Raw genomic sequence first — 18,861 nt, 5'->3', positions numbered from 1 at the left:
GTATATCTTTTCAGACTTTAAATGCATCAGGATCTTAGTTAATCTTCTCTAGATCTGGGAAGACCTAGAAGGGGAGAGATTGGGCTATGTTAATGAAGACTTCTTACAGATACAATTTCCCCCACAGAAGACAGCTTTCTACGGCCATTTCAATCTCTTGGCTCTGCAACAGCCATTTCAAAATATGTCAAAAACTATATATTTGGAGGTAAAATACTTTGATTTTTTTCAGCTTCTTCTCTTTGTGATGCTGTACCAGAATCAGGTTAGAAAGTAAGCCACATTATAAGAGTTAATAAAACCCATCTGATGAGATTTGATTGTTTGAAGGGTGTGATTCCCAGACCCTTTAGACAGAAATTGGGGCAAAAGAATACAAGGTCTTGCTCCTCAACACAAATCTCTCAGTGCTTTAAGCAGTGAAATATTATTCATTTAATTTTACAGACTTGATACTAATAAAAAGGATACTTTAAAATATATATATGTATATATTTTTCTATACAAAAGACATGCTGTTGATTCTCTTATGTTCTGAACCCTGGCCAGTGATCTGAAACCAAGCAGCGCATGTCTCCAGATCACTAGTACCAAATAAATTTCGGGGTGTAACAGGTTTATTGAGAAATAATTAACACACCATGCAATTCACTCATTTAAAATATACAAGTCATTGAATTTTAGTATTTTCAGAGAGTTATGTAATCATCATTACAATCAATTTTAGAACATTTTCATCACCCTAAAAACAAACCCTACATCATTTAGCTATCTTCACTAGTTTTCCTTTCCTCCCTCAGCCCTAGGGAACCACTCACCTTCTTTGTATAGATTTGCCTATAAGCCTCTGAAATAAAAAGCCAGTGGGACTGGCTTATTTCACTTAACATAATTTTTCATGCTGCATCTGTGCTGTAGCAGGTATTGATGCAGGGCTTTTGCTCCTTAGTTCAGCTAAATCTGGGTTCTTCTTTCATGACCAGGAAAAATTAGCCATGTGGACACATTGAAGGGTGAGAAGGACGGAATTTATTAAGTGAAAGGGAAGCTCTCAGCAAAGAGAGGGGTCCTGCAAACAGATTTCCACCTCACAATTGAATACCAGGACCAGCACACATTAGCTGAAGAGGACAGGCTCCTCCTCTGCATAAGGCGTGAATTCTTGGTGGCTCCACCCCAACCCCCCAGTGCATGTGGGCCTCCAGTCTGCTGCTGGCATGTCCAGGCAAGCCCCTGTGCAGGTTCTTTTATCTGCACCAGATGTTTTATCTGGTGTAGACACTTGTGGGCCTGGAGATTCTCCGGGGACACTTCCATATCTGCCTAGGCATTTTGCTGTCTCCTGCTTCTATCAGTATCAGTACTTAATTTCTTCTTATTGCTGAGTAATATTCCATTGTATGGATGCTTCAAACATTTTATGTAACCATTCATGAGGTGATGGACCTTTGGGTTCTTTCCACTTTTTGATTCTTATTAATAATGCTGCTATAGGCCAGGCATGGTGGATCACAGCTGTAATCCCAGCACTTTGGGAGGCCGAGGCAGGTGGATCACGAGGTCAGGAGTTCAAGAGCATCCTGGCCAACATGGTGAAACCCTGTCTCTACTAAAAATACAAAAATTAGCTGGGCATGGTGGTGCATGCCTATAATCCCAGCTACTCAGGAGACTGAGGCAGGAGAATTGCTTGAACCTGGACCCAGGAGGCAGAGGTTGCAGTGAGCTGAGATCATGCCACTGCACTCCAGCCTGGGCTATAGAACAAGACTCCGTCTCAAAATAATAATAATAATAATGCTGCTGTAAACATTTATGTATGAGTTTTTGTGCTTGCATATGTTTTTATTTTTCTGGAGTATATACTTATGACTGGAATTTCTGGGTTATATGGTAACTTCATGCTTAACCTTTTGAGGAGCTGCCAGTTTGTTTTCCAAAGTGGCTGCACCATTTTACATCCCCAGCAGCATTGGATAAGGGCTTTAATTTCTTTACATTTTTCCTAACACTTATTTTCTTTTTTTATTGAACAAAGATTTCATCCTGTGGTGTGAAGTGATACCACAAGGTGGTTTTGATTTACATTTTCCTGATGACTAATTACATTAAGCATCTATTAATGTGCTTATTATCCATCTTTATATCTTCACAAAGATTTATACCAATGTTTTCTTCTGAGAGTTTTATAGTTTTAGCTGTTACAGTTAACTGTTTTATTTTGAGTTAATTTTTAAATATGGTATTATGTGAGAGTCCAACTTTATAATTTTTTTTTTGCACATGGATACCCAGTTGTTCCAATAGCATTTATTGAAAAGACTGTGCTTTTCCCATTCTGTTTTTTTGTTAACCTTGTATGAAATCAATTAACTGTAAATGTGCAGGTTTATTTTTAGATTATCAATTCTTAGTTTATGTCTATTCTTATACCAGGACCAAATCAAATTTAATGAGAAAATTTTTTCAATCATGTTGCATATTACCAGTTGTCTTATGTCATAATAAAAATTAAATGTAGTAGAATATCTTTAACTTCACCTTTTGTGTCTCAAAGGAGTCTGTGGCCAGCGTATACCTTACTTACTCTAAGACATGATGGGAAGTCAGGCTTACAAGACACACTATTTCCTTTTTTCTCCATTCAAACCTTTAGTCTCTTATCCAGTGCCTCCCTCTATAGTTTCATTTTCAGTAAATTTTGGTCACAGAATCTGCTGACATAGTCTACTATTTAGTGCCTTATGTCTTACTAACTCATTATCATTCATAGAATCATCCATAGATGTTTACCATCCAGGAAGGAGAAGTTTAAGTCTCAGCTGCCAGCTTTCCTCAGTGGAAATCAAGTGAAGTCATCATCTTTCAGTTCGCAGATCCTCTTTCCACCTGGCAGCTGGTTCTCTTGGGTAGCACTGTGGCTAATCCTTTTCTTGGTGCAGATCTTGCATTCTCAGAAACCACAGTTTCTGTGTCGACCTCCTTTTACTGAAACAGAGATGCACAGCTCTGCTTTCTAGCTCAGTAGAGGATTCTTGGAATAAAAATTTAACTCATTCCAAGAAAAAGTTTTAGGAGTGCAGCACTTAAAAATCAGATAATATTCAGGCAATTTATCAGAGACACATAGTAGATTAGTATTTTGACTTTCAAAATTTCAGAGCCAAGTTGTGTGCTATAGAGAAGCATGTGGTATAATATAGAGATGGGATGGTCTTAACTTCTCCATACAAACAAACGTGAAGTAAGGTAAAGGAGAAATTGCATTTGATGTCTTAACACTCAAAGTATGCTATGTTTATTTTACTTCTGTGAAGAGTAAAAGTCATTCCATAATTTTCTCCTTATTTCCTCATTGAGATAAAGGAAAATGAAAATCGAATACAGATTGATTAATAAATACTCAAAGCTTCTTCTTTTAGAATTTTCATTAATTGAAATCAGGTAAATGTCTGATTTTGGTTATGTAACCAAGTATTTCCAGTTGTTTTTCAAATCATATGTCTTCTTGCTTTGCTGTCTTATTTCCTAACTTGTGGGGAAATTGTAAGGAGACACCCTTGCCTTATTATCAGAGTTCATAATTGGAGGGGGTTTTAGGAGAAGTTCCTCCTCAGCAGCTTACATCTCTCTCCTGGTTATCTGCTGCTTCTCAATAATGTTTGTCATCAATAAATTAACCTCAACATTTATTAGATCCTACTTTAAAGGAGACTCTTTTCTGCTACATAAGTTATGTTTCCTGTTGTCTCTTTTTAAAACTTATTTTTCTAACAATTACCCAGAGTTTTGTGGCTTAAAAGAAAAACATTTATTTTGTTCATGAACCTGTGGTTTGGAAAAAGATTGGTCAGGACAGCTTGCCTCTGCTCCCCTCAGCTTCCCTAGGAAGTTGGAGAAATTGAATCATCTGAAGCTTTGCTCACCCATGTGTTTGATGGTTGATGCTGGCCATTGGCTGGAACCTTGTCTGGGGCAGGCAGCATGAACGCTGACACTGGCACTCCCAGGCTGTCTTTGTGGACTGATCTCTCTCACAATCTGGGGGCTGAGTTCGAAGGGAAAGCAGTCTGAGATAGGGAAGCCACGTGGTATCCCTTTTACTGCATTTTATTCATTTGGAGAAGGCCATCAGTAAGGATGGCCCATATTCTATTCTTTTAATGGGATGAATATAGATTCTCTTTTGTTTTAATTGACATGTGTATACATAATTATGGGCTATAGAGTGACATTTTGATACATTTATATAGTGCATAATGATCAAGCTAACTAGCATATTTACTACTTCTTACTACAACCATTTTTCATTTTTTTGAATTGTGAACATTCAAAATCTTCTAGCTTTTTAAAAATATTCAATAAATCATAGTTAACCATATTCACCCTACAATGCCACAGAACATCAGAACTCATTCCTCTTATCTAACTGTAATTCTGTATCCATTAACCAGACTCCCTTCCCCTACTTCTATGAGCTTTTTTGTTATTAAGAGACAGGGTCTTGCTAGTGTAGTCTGGGCTCTGGGCAACTGTAGTCATCCAGACTAGAGACAGTGATTTGATCATAGCTCACTGCAGCCTCAAACTCTTGGGCCCATGTGATCCTCCGACCTCACCCTCCTGAGCAGCTAGGATTATGGGCGTGCACCATTGCATCTGTTTGATTTTTTACTTTGTAGAGATGTCTCTCTATGTTGCTCAGGCTGCTCTGGAACTTTTGGCTTCAAGTGATTCTCCTGCCTCGGTCTTTCAAAGTGCTAGGAAATTACAGGCATCAGCCATGTTGCCCAGCCTTCGATTTCTCTTTAGCTCCCACACATGAGTGTGAATGTGCAGTATTTATCTTTCTGTGTCTGCACTTAACATAATATCCTCCAGACTGATCCACATGGCTACAAGTAAGAGGATTTCATTTTTTTATATGGTGAGTATTCCATTGTGTATGTGTACCACAATTTTTTTGTCCATTCATTTGTTGATGGACATGTAGGTTGATTTTATACATTAGCTGTTGTGAATAGTGCTACAATAAACATATGAGGACAAGTATCCTTGTGATCTATTGTTTTCTTTTCTATTGCCTGAATACCCAGTAGTGGGGATGCTGGATCCCCCTCGGCAGTTCCATTGCTCATTTTTTGAGAAAACCTCATGTTGTTTTCTATAGTAACTGCACTAATTTACCTTCCCACCAACAGCATGTAAGAGTTTACTGTTCTCTGAAACCTCACCAGCACTTTGTTTTGTGTTTTCTATGATAGCCATTTATTGAAATGGAGCAAGATTATATCACATTTTAGGTTTGATTTGTATTTCTCTGATGATTAGTGATACTGAACATTTTTAAATGTATTTATTGGCCATTTGTATTTCTTTTTTTTCTCTTAAAAAAAAAAGAGAAATATCTAATCAGATCTTTTGCCTAGTTTTGAACTCAGATTATTTTTGTTTACTGTCAGGGTGTTTGAGTTCCTTGTGTATTTTGGATATTTGTCTTTTATTAGATGAATAGCTTGAAAATATTTTCTTCCATTCTACAGGTTTTCTCTTCACTCAGTTGTAGTACCATTTGTCTATCATTTGTTTTTTGCCTGTGCTTCTGATGTCTTACCTATACAAATCTTTGTGCAGACTAATGTCCTGAAGCATTTTTCCTATGTTTACTTATAATAGTTTGATAATTTTGGGACTTACATTTCTGTCTTCAATCGATTCTGAGTTTATTTTGCTATATGGTGTTAGATAGGAAGCTGGTATCATTCTTCATATGGATAGTTTCCCAGTGCCATTCATTTGAAGAGGGTGTCCTTTCCCCAATGTATGTTCTTGGCACCTTATTCCAAAACAAGTTGGCTGTAAATATGTGGATTTATTTCTGGGTGCTCTATTCTATGGCCTTTACCCCAAGAATCATTACTTCTTAAAATGCAATTCAAATTAGCATGAAACATTTGCGGTTTAGGAAAAGGCTTATGGCATCAGAATCCTTATTTACAGGATTCATTATTTTGTGTTTTTTTGAGATATGTCCTTGTCTATCATCCAGGCAGAAGTGCAGTGATGTGCTCATAATTCACTGCAGCCCTGAACTCTGGGTACAAGCCATCCTTTTGCCTCAGTTTCCCGACTAGCTGGGTCTAGAGGCCTGAGCCACCATGCCTGGCTAATTTTTCAAATTCATTTTTTTGTAGAGATGGGGGTCTCACTATGTTGCTCTGGCTGATCTCAAATTCCTGGCCTCCAGTGATCTTTCTGCCATAGCCTCCTAAAGTGCTGGGATTACAAGCATGAGCCACCATGCCTAGCATAGAGTATTATATTATTTTCAAAGTCTTATTCTGAGAGCCATTTATTGACTTTAGCCTAAATAACTCAATATGATATCTCTGAAAGTTTTTTTTGACAAATTTTGGGGAATGATGATGAGGGAAGAGGGTTAGACACTTTTTACTAAGAGACAACTTAGTGCCATTTAAGGAGGAACAAAAATGAGTTATCAGAAAAATAAAAGTAAAAGCAAGTGTAAAAGTTCTGTGGCAAAGATGGTGACATTAAAGCATATTTTTGTGACTCATGGTAGCTTTAACTTTGTTCTTAAAATTCTGAGTAACTTAAGGGTTCACATTTGAAGAATCTACTACATTACAGATAACTTTATTGCAAGTCAATGCATTTCAAAATTTGCTATTGGTTTCGTATTAGATTATTCTCAGTCTACTTCATTATCAAGCTCTATTATTTTATTAATGCAGTTTGATGATCTTATGGCCGAGAAGGAAGCTGTATCTTCAAAATGTGTCAATTTGGCCAGAGACAATGAAGTTCTTCATCAGGAGTTATTATCTATGAGAAAAGTACAAGAGAAATGTGAAAAACTTGAGAAGGATAAAAAGATGTTGGAAGAAGAAGTATTAAATCTTAAGACACATATGGAAAAAGATATAGTAGAACTTGGTAAAGAACAAGAATATAAATCGGAGCAGGTTGAAATGGCAATGCAGGCATTAGAAAAATTAGAAGAAATCCATTTACAGGTTAGTTTTTAAAATCAGGTAAGTTTATCTGTAATGGGCTTTCATTTATTTCACTGCAAACTATATTTTGGATATGTATATACTGTGTTTCCTCTGCCTCTCTAACGGCAATTTCCTTTGTAGAGTTCTAGAAAAAAAGTGATGTTTTTTCCTTTTAAATATTTAAATTTCCATTATTATTATAACAAAATCAATCTTTCAAAGTAATGATTCTCACTATAAAGAGGGAATTTGATGATTAAGACCAGTTGGCATAAGAGAAAACTGTGATTTAGAAATTATATGATACTTTTGAATTGGTCTTAAGCTACGTTGTTCATTGTTCACTTTTTAAAATTATAAATGGATTCTATTACTTTTTATAGGACCAGATTACATTAATACTAACATAATTATGATTTCAAATTTTTATAAATCAGACTTAATTCTGAATTCAGTTATTAGTTTTGTTGATATTGCTGATAAATATTTTAAGCTTCAGCCTCTTTCTAACATATTCAAAATTGCTCTTCGAATCACTGATTCAAAATGAAAGGCAGCAAACATATGGTAATTAACTTATAACTGTTTTAAAAGTGTATTCTTTTCATTTGTTTTAGGCACAAGCAGAATATTAGAAACAATTAGAGCAGTTAAACAAGGATAATATGGCTTCACTAAAAGAGAAGGAACTCACGCTTAAAGATGTGGAATGTAAATTCTCCAAAATGAAAACTGCTTATGAAGAGGTTACAACTGAATTAGAAGAATATAAGCAAGCCTTGGCAGTGACATTGAAAGCTAACAATTCCACGTCAGAAAAAATAATGAAGTGAGTCAAAACATAGACTCATAGAAAATGAATTAAGCTCATTAATTTGTTTTGAAAGCATAATTTTTAGTGAGATGGCTTCAGGAGATCAGTAGGAAGTGAATGCTAATTTGATAAAGTAATTTTGGAAAATAATATTAGTAAATAATCCTACCTTAAAAATGTTCATCAAGGATAGTTTCTGTCTCTCTTCTCTTTTTTTGTTTTTGTGTGGTTTTTTTCCTCTGAAAAGTCTTATGTAGTTAACCTGACCTGTTAGTTTTTTTCACTAAGTATTTTTGAAGCTTTATGATTAATAAAGTGATCTTGTTATAAAATTACTTGTCAGAATTTCCCTAAATGGAAATATTAATGAGTTTAGTTTATTTTTTGGTAGATCACAACCTAAACCCAAAGTGTCAAGTGATACTGCTACTCTGGGCACATCCTGGCACTCAGGCAGGGACTGTTTTTGATTGTGATCTTTAGGTGTTATCACTAGAGAGTGCCTCAAGAAAGACTATTTGTGTAACATTTTCAAGGTGTTACATAAGGGCATCCTTGTGAAATAGGGAATAATTATCACAGGAATGAAAAGAAGTGTAATCCACAAGGTGGTTCAAAATGACACCTTGTTCAGCCTGGAGGGGTGTGTGGAAGGCAGAAAGAACAAGCCCCACCTCCAGTGCCTTGGTCACAGTGTTGAGGGCTAATTGCCTTCAGAGATGCTTTAGTTCTTTTTGATCACCAACCAAACAGTCTAGTTCTCCCCCAGGAATTGTTGCTCTGAGTTATTCCTCAGCGCCAAATACTTAAGTGTTCTTAGATAATGGGTGAAATGTACAAGGGTGAAACATGAAACTGGTTTACTAAACACAAGTATTTCTAGATTATTTTTGTTCATTTTAGTTTTCTTAATCTACATTATTTAAGGAGTACAACATGGTGTTTTGATATAATTATTTATAGTGAAGTGGTTCTTATAGTCAAGCAAATTAACATAATCATTTTCCCACATAGTTACCCTTTAAATACAAGTATTTCTAAAGGAATCTTCAGAATCTTATAAGTAGAGCTATTTTAGAAAGCAGCTAGGTTACCTACTGAGCCGTACATCACTGATAGCCATTTCTCTTCCCTGTCTACTTTGAACTGCTTGTTCAGTAGAAATCACCTTAGAAACACATACACTTATTTAGAATGATTTTAAAATTACAATTACTTACAAGAGGCATGCTCTCACACATATTAATGTGAAAACACTGTTTAGTGGGTAATTTGGTTTACTCTCAGGACAACTTTACAAAAAATGCAAGTCATTAAGAATCATTCAAGGAAAAATGAAACACTAAGCATTTGTCTTTGCTCTCTTTAGAGATCGGATAAGAAAATAGCAGTGATCAGCACCAAGCTCCTTATGGAGAAAGAGCGGGTGAAATATTTTCTCAGCACTCTTCCTACAAGGCCAGACCCAGAGTCACCTTGTGTTGAAAATCTTATTAGTACAGGACTCAACAGAAAATATATTCCCCAAATGCCTGTAAGAATTCCTACTTCAGACCCACAGACTTCAAATAACTGCAAGATCTCCTTGACTGAGGTTAGTTATGTGACCATTTCTCTTTTGGGTTTCATTTCCCTAATATAATTCTTGTTTTTAATTTGGTGAAATACTGAGTTGTTCTGTTGACTTATGCATGTTAAGATTATAATTAGCTTTGTTAACACAGAAAGGAAATGGGAACTTTACATTTTTTAATTCCCCAGAGCTCTCATTTTCAAGAGACACCCATTTGCTAACTTTATTCAATAAATGTGGCTAAACTGACATATTTAAAATTTCTTTAAAAGCTGCATTTAAGTTAGGTTTTAGAAATTGCATGTTATTGCCTAATAACTGATGGTATACTTGGAGATGCTTTGTCTTACTCTACTTGATTGTAGTTTGTCTGTGGTTCATATCATTTTGTTGTTGTGTTGTTTTTTTTTTGAGATGGAGTCTCGCTCTGTTGCCTAGGCTGGAGTGCAGTGGCGTGAACTCAGCTCATGGCACCTTCTGCCTCCCAGGTTCAAGTGATTCTCCTGCCTCAACCTCCCAAGAAGCTGGGACTACAGGTGCCTGCCACCACACCTGGCTAATTTTTGTATTTTTAGTAGAGATGGGATTTCACCGCATTGGCCAGGCTGGTCTCGAACTCCTGACCTTGCGATCCACCGACCTCAGCCTCCCAAAGTGCTGGGATTACAGGGGTGAACCTCCGTGCCCAGCCCATACCACTTCTAAAGTTTCTTTGCACCATCTTAACTCTTCCCACCTATAATCACAAGTGAATGACTGACAACCAAACACTTAACCACATATAGATATTTATTATTTAATAGAATCCAAAATAAGTGCATTTTTTGAATTAAATAAACAAAACATTGAAAGGTTCATTTCCATTTTTCTGTTAAAAGCTTTGTGCTTGGCCAGGTGTGGTGGCTCACGCCTGTAATCCCAGCAGTTTGGGAGGCTGAGGCAGGCGGATCATCTGAGGTCAGGAGTTTGAGACCAGCCTGGCCAACATGATGAAACCTCATCTCTACTAAAACTACAAAAATTAGCCAGGCGTGGTGACAGGCACGTGTAATCCCACACACAGCAACCCCATTACTATACTAGGGGTATACCTAAAGGAAAATAAACCATTGTAACAAAAAGATGCATGCACATGTATGTTCATTGCAGCACTATTCACAATAGCAAAGACATGGAGTCAATCCCGGCGCACCCAAGGTAGACTGAAAATCCCAGGTAGATTGGAAAATTCCATATATACCATGGAATACTATGCAGCCATGAAAAGAACAAAATCATGTCCTTTGCAGCAACATGGATACAGCTGGAATCCACTATCCTAAGCAAACTATGCAGAAACAGAAACCAAATATCTCATTTTCACTCATATGTGGGAGCTACACATTAGGTGCACATTGACATAAACATGGGAACAATAGACACCAGAAAATAAGAATGGGGAGGGACAGAGTGGGCCAGGGTTGAAAAACTACTTCTTGGGTCATATGCTCACTACCTGTGTGATGGGTTCAGTTTTACTCCAAACCTCAGCATTCCTCAATATACTTTTGGAAGAAACTTACACAGGTACCACTTTAATTTAGAATAGAAACTAGAAAAAAAAAAAAGAAAACTTTACCATACAAATTTTTTCAATAAGTAAAGAATATAAATTTCTTTTTAAGAAAAAATTTATTGAAGTAAAAAAAATGGATTAAACTTTTATAAAGGACAGAGTTTTGCTAAGAATTTCAAAGCAATGCATTCATTGCAAAATATGACTTTAATTGTTTAACCTTTATTTTTCTATTTTTTTTGAGGTGGAGTTTTGCTCTCTCACTAGGCTGGAGTGCAGTGGCACGATCTCGGCTCACTGCAACCTCCACCTCCTGGGTTCAAGCCATTTTCCTGCCTCAGCCTCCCAAGTAGCTGGGACTAGAAGCACGCACCACCATGCCCAGCTAATTTTTGTATTTTTAGTAGAGATAGGGTTTCATCATGTTGGCCAGGATGGTCTCAGTCTCTTGACCTCGTGATCTGCCCACCTTTGCCTCCCAAAGTGCTGGGATTACAGGCATGAGCTGCCATGCCCGGCCATTGTTTAACCTTTGTATTAATAAAACACCACCTTTCTAAAATTATGTATATCTAATAGACCAATATTATCTATTTTTGTCAGATTACTCTAAACAGCATTACACAGATACATCCTCTATTATCTCAACTGAAAATAAGTAGAAATTTTACTTTACTTATGTGATTATTTTTCTATTTGAGCAAACTTCATGTTATGTCTAGTCACTAAAAATACTAAAGGCCACATTTTGTAAATGATATATTAATCTCATGATAATATCTCTTGTTTAACTTAAACATTATTATTTTTTTTTACTTATTTTAGATGGAGCCGGTCTGTGTAGAACAAATTACAGAAACAAAGAAAAGTATGTTGCCAAAATGTATTAATTAAATTTAGTTTTATTTTAGTAATAAAGTGTAAATAGCAAATGGCATTCCTTTTCATTGTTGGGTTAGTAGACACTACGTTCGGTATCTTTTTCTTACACACATCTAATGAAAGATGTGAAAACAAAAACTTTCACAGTGAAGAGTATACTTATGCACCATTAATTCATCATGTTCCATAGCTTAAAAAATTCCCAAGAAGTGTATCCATCTCTTTTTTACTGGCTCTACAATTTCTTCACTTTTGCCATCTTCATGGAACTGGCAGCTGGAACACTGAAAAGATTCTCCAAAAACAAAGCCATCATCAGGTTCTCAGGATTTTGGTAGAGATTGCAGGCCAACAGGCCTCAGATTCATTTAGAAATACTTAGCTGAGCAATAACCCTTCATAAGCAGTCACTTGACAGGTGACATTTTAAATCTCCTGTCATTTACTGTGTCATTGGCTTACATCTGTCCTCAGGAAAAGTTCCAAAAATTTCACCATGAAATAAAAACACCCATGTCAATGTAATTCTTGTCAGGTTACTCAGCCTTGTGTCTTGCCACTTACGGCACTCTGCCCTTTGCTCTAGCACCAAAGTGGACAGAGTAGAACTCTGCAGGGCTCTTTGTTACCTCAGGCTCTTTGCCTTCGCCTCTTCCCTCTATCTGGCAAGATTTTCCTTGTTCTTCAGGCATCAACCTATGTATCCCCTCCACCAGAAAGCCCATGATATTGACACAAAAGTGGGATAGATTTCCCTTCTGTGTGTTCCAGTAGTGCCCCGCTGTATACCTGTCATGGTATTTATGACTCTATATGGACATTACCTGCCTGTCTTTTAGGTTATAGCATATGACTATTGGGAGGTGGACCATGCCATCTTCATCTTGTAATTCCAGTGCTGGTTCTGGTACCTTAGCATGTGGCTGTTGAGTACATGAATGAAGAATGAAAAAGCTGTGATATTTAACCACAATTAGAATTAATGCCATGTGTAAATTATTTAATAGTAATTTTGTATTGTAATTGTACATACATATTTCTCATTCTTGTTAACTCTGATAACGTTCTCAACTCTTTAGATTTTAAACTTACACTTTGTTAACTGAAATGTTTTAGGTAAAGAACATAATTCTTTCTTTTTCTTTCCAGCTTTTGGTGTGTTGGACACTTGCTCCCGTCTACTTTCTTCTTGCTTCCATCTACTTTCTTCTCTAGAATCCACTGGTAAGCCACATCTAATGAAGAGAATATTTAACCATAAAATCTTAAGGAAAAGTTGTATGATTTAAAAGATCATAAAACTTTATTACTGGGCTATTTACATGAAATTTTAATTGTTTCTTATAAAATATAAAACATCACAATCTTTACTAAAGTAGAATATTTTCATATCATGTATAATGAATATTTATATGTTATTTTAAATGATGTTTTTTAGCCTCCTTAAGTTTTAAGTGGATCTTGCAAATGAACACCAGTATTATTGAGTTTGACCTACTCAAATTGCCTGAATGTCAGCTGTTTAAACAGCCAAACAACCAAGTCATCATTGATACTTTAGTAAAGGTCATCAAAGGCTTCTTTGCATTTTACAGTTTTTATTACTATATATAGTAGGAGACTTAAAGAGTATCTGCCAGGTTTGTCCATACTAATGTTACAATTTTCTTTTTGTAGTTCAACAGTATTTTGTGTGGAGATACTTTGAGGCTCTGTAAATATCTGGTTACTCCTCAAAACCCACTAGATTTAGCATTTCATTGATGACTTGTCTTTGAACAAGTATTACTGTGATCATTGCCAGATGATTATTTTCATATTCTCTTCTTTGTTCTACATGGAGAAATGAAACCAATAAATAAAGGAGAAGGGAAAGCTCATGATTCTGGTGCTCCAATTCCCCAAGATTAGGCCAGTGGTAGACATTTCAAGCTGACTTTATGTCTTTTTGATTTGTCCCCATTACTCTATCAGCACTTTTTTACTTTCTGGCACAAGATGTTCTAAACTAATCTTGTATTTTCTCTGCCCCAGCCCTAGAATGAGTAATTTTTCTTAGAAGCAGAGTTGGAGCCACCGAGGAAGCACAGGTGAGTCCTCCCCAGCACGCACTCACTAGTCCCCAACAGAAGAACCGCTGCTGCATCCACTGAGGTACCAAGAAACTAGCAAAGGGCCTTCTAGCTGTCTGGGGACAGTCCTCATGTGGTCCCTGGCTCAGCCTCAAGGGTTCTGCATTAGTTTCCCTGCAGCCTTTGTGCTGTGTCTCCAGATGGGGGCTCTATGGGAAGGGCCCTGGGAGACCCAGCAGCACAGGGTGTCTCGTCTGCCAAATGTCCCTCCCTTCCTCCCACTCTGACACTCAGGAATAGGCTACATGGCCTGTCTAGGCAATGCCAGGCCACCTCACTGTCTCCTCTGAGAAGGGCCCAGAGGGCCTTGGGGAGCGAGTGTGAAGCTGGGTACCTGGAGCCTGAGGCTGACTGTCCCTCCCTATGTCTTGAAGGAGAGGCCTTGCAGGCCAAGAAAACCCCCAGGGCCTGACCTCTGGGCACACATGCAGGAAGGGAGGGTCTGTGGACTGATGGGGGCATTGTAATGAGACTTTGAACACAGCTCCTCAAGGGCCTCATCAGTGGACCATGGTCAGAGATGATCTAGCCATCAGGACCTGGTCAGCTGGGACCTGATCAGCAGGGACCTGGTTAGCAGTGGCCTCCGCAGTGAAGGCCTCACGAGTGGGTACCTTGTGACCTAGTTATTGGAAGCCTAGTCAGTGGGGACCTGGTCAGTGGTGGCCTTTTTAGTGGGGTCTGATCGGTTGGAACATAAACAGTAAAAAACTGGTCAGTGGGATCTATTCAGTATATTAGGGGTCTGGTCAGCGTGGGGCCTTGGTGGCTTGGAGCCTGGTCATTGAGGGTCTGGTCAGAGGGGGCTCGGTCAGATCCATGGAGAATTGTTCACTGGGGGTGAGGTGAGTGGCAACCTGGTAAATTGTGGTCTTGTCAGTGGGAACTCAGTCAGTGGGGACCAGGTCAGTGAGAAATTGGTCAGTGGGGTCTGGTCCATGAGGCCTACTAATGGGGGCCTGGTTAGGGAGACATGGTCAGTGGGGACTTGATCAGTGGGACCTGGTCAATGGAGGAGTGCTCATTAGGGGCCTCGTTGGGGGCACCTGGTCAGTAGGAACCTGGCCAGTTAGCCGATGTGTGACCTCAGGCACAGGGTTTGTCTGTGGAGCTGCCTTGCCTCCATCTGTAGGGAAGCTGAGTCAGGGCACCCTGGAGAGTTGCTGGAAAGAGAATGTGAGAAGATGTGTTGAATTCAGCACTGCTTGGCAGACCTCCAACTTTACACATGACCTGGGTTCCACCTAGAGAGGGTGCCAGCCCTCTCTGCTCTCCCCAGCGTCCCTCCTCTGTCTGCATCCCCAGGACCACCCTCGGTGGGGAGGGCAGAGATTGGGGAGCACCTGTGGGAGGCTCTAATCCTGGCCCTGGGCTCTGGTGGTGACAGTGATGAGGACCTGGGTGCACCTGTGAGTGGAGCAGCTAGGCCTGGCCAGAGAAGCAAGACAAACAAACACACCCATATGTACACACACACACACACACACACACACACGCATACACAAACACAATGCATGCACACATGTCTGTTCAGGACATAGAGGACACAGACTCTGGGCCCTCTTGACCCAAGCAGGCTCCTGTTGTGGTGGGTTGTGTCACCCCACGATGTCATTCTTGCTGAGTCCCCATCGCCTCTGTGTTGTGGAGTAGTTAGAGACACACAGCAGTCTCTGAGAGTGGCTCTGCATGAAGGATTGTTTTCTAGGTGAGAGGCACATCTCAACACAGCTGACTGATCAGACTCAGGTGAGTGGGACCTGCTTTCCTCTCTTCCTCCTGGCTTGGGGACAGTCACTATCAGGTGGGTGGTTTTGGCCTCTGGGCAGCTACTGAGGGTAATCCCTGAGCACTCACCGGGTGCCTATTCTGTGCTGACAGTCATCTCATTCATCCTCGCAGCAATTCCATTCTGCGTCTCCTCTGGACACCCCCAGGACCACCAGGACAACCCCATCATGGCCCTGTCACCAGGCCCAGTCTGGCTCCATGATAACCAAGACACAGGTCCAGAGACAACCACCCTGCATGGTGCCTGCATCTGACCCCTCTTGGTGGGTAGTGACCAGTACAACATGGAAGAAAAAGCCAGGGCAGCATGCAGCCGGCTGCCCTGCAGCCCCAGATGGCACCTGGGCCTTGGGAAGTCATTCTCAAAGGGGAAGCTGGAAACTTTGATATCCCTGGAGGAAAGGGTGAACGTGGCATCCAAACAACCCTGGCAGCCAGCAACATCTTCTCATGCAACCTGTGGGACAGAGGCCCCCTGCTGGAAAACAAGATCCATACCTAAAGGGTCCTGGCCCAGTTGGGCCTCATCTTGGGCCCTGGGAGGGGAGGGGCACTATGGGCCCCCCAGCAGCAGTCAGGATTACCACCCAGGGGACTCAGTCTTCTGTGGCCCTGGCCAGAGTTAGAATTTGGCCCAAGATAGGACAAGCTCACTCAGAGCAACGTGTCAGTACCCAGGACCTGTGCATGCCAGGCAAGGCCAAGCTGGCCCAAAGAGCAACCAGCCACCTCTGCAAGGGTGTGCCTGGAGCAGGTGGACCAGCCACCAGCCTCACCCACTCAAGGAAGCAGGTGTGGCCAGGTTCCCACAGCCTGAGGGGCTGCCACCTGACAACTGATGGACCTGAGGCCTGAGGAAAAGCAGATGGCCCTGGGGCCTTACCTCCAGGGCAGAATAACTGATTTACCCTGACTGGCAGCAAGTGAGGTTGGTGGCTGGTCCACCTACTCCTGGCACACACTTGCGGAGGTGGCTGGTTGCTCTTTGAGCCAGCTTGGCCTTGCCTGGCATGCACAGGCCTCAGTGCAACAACTGTGCTGCAAATGGAGCCACATAGAGGAAACAAGCAGCAGGCTCAGGAGCAGGGTGTGTGCTGCCTTTGGGGTTCCAGGCCATGCATCAGGTCCCCTACAGCACTATGGGCTTCTTGGTTGCCAAGAGGCAGACCACAGGCCATCTTGAGGAGGATTCTATGTTCAAGTGCAGAAAGGGCCCAATCTGGTGGATGAACCACACGGCCAGCTTCTGGGTGCAGGCACAGTGCCACATCTTCCATCACTTCCTGATATGCCACACCAGCACTGAAGAGACAGCCTGGAGACAGAGCAAGAGGAAGGCTGAGAAGGATGAGATGGTGAATTCCAGCTTCTTCCTAACCCTGAGCCCACCCACAAGGTGGCCCTCAACCTTTAGGAGTAGGAGAACAAGATTGACAGCTTCGAGTGCTTCAACAAGAAGATGGACAACAGGACACTCAGCTCAACTTCTCAGCCAATGAGTTGACTTGCAAGCATATGACGGTGACGGGCTTTAAGAAAGAGCATCAGAAGGTGGCCAGTTCTTCATCCGCAGCCAGGTCTTGCAGCTGGACCAGGCCGTCACTTCACCAGAGATGCCTTCAACACCATTGGTGAGCTCTTTGCCAATCAGCCCAGCCAGAAACTGGACCCAGTCATGGACCTGTTAGTGCTGTCTCAGGGACACCAGACCAACATCCCGGACATCATCCACATACACAAGGAAACTCTTACCAAAGTCACGGAGAGCAGGCAACATGTGGCAGAAGGGAAGACAGAGGTGCAGAGGCTGATGACGTCAGAATCACAGGAAGAGGATTTCTTTGGACACTGTGGCTGAAATTCACCACTTCCATCCAATTCAAGTGAGAAAGATGGACTCAGAGATGCAGCATTTCTTGCAACAAGAGATACTATGTTTTCAAAAAGTCACCCAGGAATTGATAGTGTTGAACGACTAGATAATCCACTGTGGACTGTTTCCAGTTCAAAGATACTTTCTACAGCAGAATAATAACACTAGCAAAGAACTAGTGCCAGATATTGGTGGTAGTACAAGGATGGTTTTGATCTCAATTGAAACTCAGCTGAATATAGAATTGTGTAGGAAACAGTTAATATGGTGATAGAATCGAAGCAGTAGCAAACATGACCTAAATCATGCTATGAATTCCTACACTACCATTGTAACTTTTGGAAGAATGATACCACTTACTTTATTGCTTTTTGAAGTATGAATACTTTAGTATATATGCTGTAGACCTCAAACCCTGTGAAGAGTCTCAAAGAAGCTGGCTGGATAAAGCTTGCTGTGGATGTCTTTATATTCAAAGATTGATGATGCAATTTGAATATATGTCCCCACCAAATCTCATGTTGAATTATATTTCGTAATATTGAAGGTGGATCCTGGTCTAAGGTGATTGAATCCTGAAGGCAATTTCTCATGAATGGTTTAGCACCATCCCCTTACTACTGTCCTCACAATCATGAGTGACTTCTCATGAGACCCAGTCACTGAAAACTCTATGTCACCTCCCTACTCTGCGTGTTTTCCTCTTGCCATGTGAGACAACTCTGTCTTTCTTCACCTTGCACAAAGATTGAAAGATTTCTGAGGCTGCCCAGAAGCAGAAGCCACTAGGCTTCCTGTCTACCCTGCAGAACCATGAGCCAATTAAGCCTCTTTTTCAAAATGAATCATAGAGAAAATGGCAAATTAGGACTGGAGCATTGCTATAAAGATACCTGAAAATGTGGAAGCAGCTTTGGAACTAGGTAATGGACAGAGGTTGGAAGAGTTTGTAGGGCTCAAAAGAAGACAGATAGATGAGAAAATGTTTGGACCATCTTAGACTGGTTAAATGGTTGTGACAAAAATCTGGACAGTGAAGGCCAGGCTGAGGAGGCCTCAGATAGAAATAAGAAGCTTTCTGGGAAATGGCTTCCTTTTGGATATGGAAAGTTTACACAATGCCTGTACCATCATTGTACCTTAGAAGTAGTGAACTTGCTTTTTATTTCAGAGGCTCATAGGAAAAAGAGACTGTAGCCTTGACTCAGATGAGACTTTGGAC

The 18,861-nt window shown here is 40.3% G+C and overlaps 1 protein-coding gene across 1 annotated transcript in view; it reads left to right on the top strand.

Annotated features, from left to right (window-relative positions):
- Positions 1-9,338, top strand: part of LOC116475299 (ankyrin repeat domain-containing protein 18B-like) — a 34,948-nt gene extending 25,610 nt beyond the window's left edge. The window contains 5 exon segments of the mRNA XM_058445919.1: positions 919-921; positions 2,774-2,909; positions 6,756-7,037; positions 7,637-7,848; positions 9,203-9,338. Of these exon segments, the coding sequence (XP_058301902.1) occupies positions 919-921; positions 2,774-2,909; positions 6,756-7,037; positions 7,637-7,848; positions 9,203-9,221 (652 nt within the window). The 3' untranslated portion in view covers positions 9,222-9,338.
- Positions 9,339-18,861: the final 9,523 nt, after the last annotated feature.

The sequence above is a fragment of the Hylobates moloch genome, unplaced genomic scaffold (assembly GCF_009828535.3).
Source record: "Hylobates moloch isolate HMO894 unplaced genomic scaffold, HMol_V3 SCAFFOLD_10, whole genome shotgun sequence".
Lineage (NCBI taxonomy): Eukaryota > Metazoa > Chordata > Mammalia > Primates > Hylobatidae > Hylobates > Hylobates moloch.
The sequence above is the reverse complement of the archived record's forward strand: the minus strand, read 5'-3'. Positions and strand labels throughout refer to the sequence as shown.